This window comes from Colias eurytheme, chromosome 26, assembly GCF_061535395.1.
Source record: "Colias eurytheme isolate Ceu_HAF_F1 chromosome 26, ilColEury1 Martin Lab GWU primary, whole genome shotgun sequence".
Classification (NCBI taxonomy): Eukaryota; Metazoa; Arthropoda; class Insecta; order Lepidoptera; family Pieridae; genus Colias; species Colias eurytheme.
The window spans coordinates 7,311,519-7,314,495 of record NC_143005.1 but is presented as its reverse complement, the minus strand read 5'-3'; the positions used below and the strand labels follow the sequence as shown (position 1 = coordinate 7,314,495).

At 36.0% G+C, this 2,977-nt stretch overlaps 1 protein-coding gene across 1 annotated transcript; it reads right to left on the bottom strand.

Moving 5' to 3' along the window:
• Positions 1–1,149: 1,149 nt before the first annotated feature.
• On the bottom strand, positions 1,150–2,762 carry FMRFa (FMRFamide related propeptide). The gene is made up of 2 exons (XM_090116890.1): positions 2,632–2,762; positions 1,150–2,105 (listed from the first exon to the last, which is right to left on the bottom strand). Exons 1-2 carry the CDS (start codon positions 2,760–2,762, stop codon positions 1,685–1,687), a joined length of 552 nt encoding a protein of 183 aa, XP_089973016.1. The 3' UTR covers positions 1,150–1,684.
• Between the last annotated feature and the right edge of the window lie 215 nt (positions 2,763–2,977).

Here is a 2,977-nt window from a genome sequence, read left to right as displayed (position 1 = left end):
AGTTAGTGTGAAAAAATAAAAGTTGAATAAATGCAAAAACCGAATTTTGTTTTCTGTACGCTATGAATGAATTTGAATTTAAATGTTATCTCAGACAATATTTAAATTTGGTTTTGTATTATGTATTTGAAAAAATAAATGAGTTATAGTTCGAAAACAAGATTATTAGATACTATTTTATGTAGTGTAGTGATAACGAAATACCTATTATTTTATGTGTAGGCGTACTTATGTGTTAGATTTAGTCGTAATTTTCTTGTACTTGCTTTTAAAGGATTAGACCGTACTTGTTGTTAAAAATGTTTTATAATTAAACAATATTATGATATTAATAATATATTTTGTTAAAAAAATAAAACCGGCCAAGTGCGAGTCGGACTCGCGCACCGAGGGTTCCGTACAATTTAAGGTTTTCGGAATGTTTCCTTTATGTGTGCTATAAAACGTTGCTTCATGCCAAATTTCAAGATTCTAGGTCGACTGGAAGTACCCTTTAGGTTTTGATTCCCTTGCGAGTACTTGCGAGTTTCAAAATATGCAGCTTAAATTGCTGTTTCTTTTGATTGCGTTGACATAGAAGTTTGATTTTGTTACAGCTTAAAGGTATTATAGACCTGAGTATTTGGTATGAATTTCAATTTAATACCTCTACGCGTTTATGAGGAAATGGGTAGTAAGTTTAAAATTATTAAAAAATAATATATTATGTGATGTAACTAAAAATTTATGGTTTTCGTTATTTTACCTTTATCTATGCTATAAGACGTTGCTTCGTACCAAATCTAAGTTCACGGGAAGCACCCTGTAGGTTTTGATTCCCTTGCAAGTGACGAAAATTTGCAGCATAAACGGCTGTATCTTTTGATTGCGTTGGCTTAGAAGTTTGATTTTTTCACAGCTTCAAGGGACAGTAGACCTGAGTAATTGATATAAATTTCAGCTTCATACCTCCACGCGTTCCTGAGAAAAAGGGTCTTGACAGACGGACGGACGGACAGACGGACAACAAAGTGATCCTATAAGGGTTCCGTTTTTTCCTTTTGAGGTACGGAACCCTAATTACGTTTGATGTGAAATAAAACCAATGTATACAGTTTTATATAATTCACCATTTATTTACGTTGCAACAATTGTTTAAATACACCTAAATTGACATAACATTTATCATAAAATACTTTGGTTTACAAAATTTAATTTACATGCAAGTATCCGAATCGAGTTAACCCAGCCTTAAGAATCGGATACTCACACTAAAAACGAAAAAGGTTAACAATATATACAAGTGAATACATTTATATTAAAATTGGAATATACAACGATCTTTATTGGAAACAATATAATTGTAAACGAAATCTCCATGCTTCATGGGGCCGTTAAAAATGAAACGGATGAATAAGCGCTTTATGCTTAAAACTCGTTTAACTAGCACATGAGTAACTATACTACATATAACTATATGGTTTACTTTAATGAAAGATCCAATAATTAAGTTAATGCACCGTGAGTATACGTAGTAGCCTTTATCATAATCGATTCAAACATGACTCTTTTGAGTTTACTGCGTTTAAATTTTAAGTATCTGAAAGTATTTTACTCATAGTTCATTTCGGCGTTCGCAATTAATTTGGCACCGTCCGTCTTGGTGTGGAGTTTGGCACTGCCTGTAGAAAAATGTAAGGGCTAATTACGCATCACAATCATGACACGATTCGACTGATCTCTTCTTTCTTTCTTCTTCAACGTCAGCCACCTCTTCACTGTCCCTGCCAAGTCTTATAAAGTGATCTCGAGCTCTATTCTTCCTCTGTGGATAGCCACTGACGAATAGTTCTGAGCTCTGTTCATAGCCAGGTTTCTCTTCATCTGTGGACCTTCCGAGTCGGATGAATTTTGGGTCACGGCCGAGTCTGATGAAGTTGGATGACTTTTTGGCCGGTTCGTAGTCGTCTTCGTAGCTTCTGAGGAGGGTTATGAGGTCGTCTGTGGTGAAGGTGAGGGGCTGTGATCTTCCAAAGCGAAGGAAGCTGTTGCCTCGTCGTGCTGGACGCTGTAGGCTTTCGCGGATGTCTGCTGCGGATGGTTCGGGTGGGTAGGAGCGGCCAAATCTGTGTGAAGAAATAGTTCAATGTTATTAATTGTATACCTAATAAAAATACACATACTATTACTGCCAGCTATTATTAGAAAATTTATGTTACATTACATTCACAATGAGTGTGTAAAGTTTATACATTTAGTTAATAAATAAGTTGAACTATTGCCAACTGAACCAGCTAGGTAATACTGCATGTTTAAGAGGAATTGCTCTTAACATTATTTATTGCATAAGTTTAATCTTAGGTGCATTTATCGATACTGCATGTGCTTATATTCCGCTAAACCAGTTTACATTCTGGCAATAATAATTCTGCTTTATGCTAATTGGCAAAAAATAAAAATACTCCTGCAAAACCTTCTCTTTCCTGGTCCAATCATGCAGTACAAAGGTTACACTCCATGGCAATGCCTACGACTATGTATATGTCATCTACCAACTACGAAGTTTATGTCATGGTCTCTTCACTCTTTACTTTTAAAACTACAACGTCTAAAAGAGCATTCTTATTTCTAGATCACCATATAACCCCTTACCGTATCATACTCCTATCGATGGCACTTCTACGCCTTGCTTCCAGGTCTGGTGAGCGTCTTACAGGGTTGGCCACCACACCAGCCATGAGGAAGAGCAGCACGCCTGCCGCTATGTGCTTCATGTTCTTCATTGTATCTGTAACAAGGAATTAACAAACTCAAACATTTATAAATTCCTAGCTTTCTGCCCGCGTACCTCGAGAATTATGCTATCCTTTGGTGAAACCAAAACAGAGTGAAAATTAGTTTAGGAGCTTTCGAGAGTATCACGAACAGACAGACGCGGTATTGGACTTTGTTTTATGATACTTTGTATTGTTACCTCTTTATGGAAGTGCGTTTTATT

Bases quoted from the DNA above. Each gene is read 5' to 3' on its own strand.
- FMRFa (XM_090116890.1), bottom strand. From the start codon at position 2,762: ATGAAGAACATGAAGCACATAGCGGCAGGCGTGCTGCTCTTCCTCATG. The intron at 2,106-2,631 runs GTAAGGGGTTAT...TTCTTCACACAG, and splicing joins ATCGATAGGAGTATGATACG to ATTTGGCCGCTCCTACCCAC.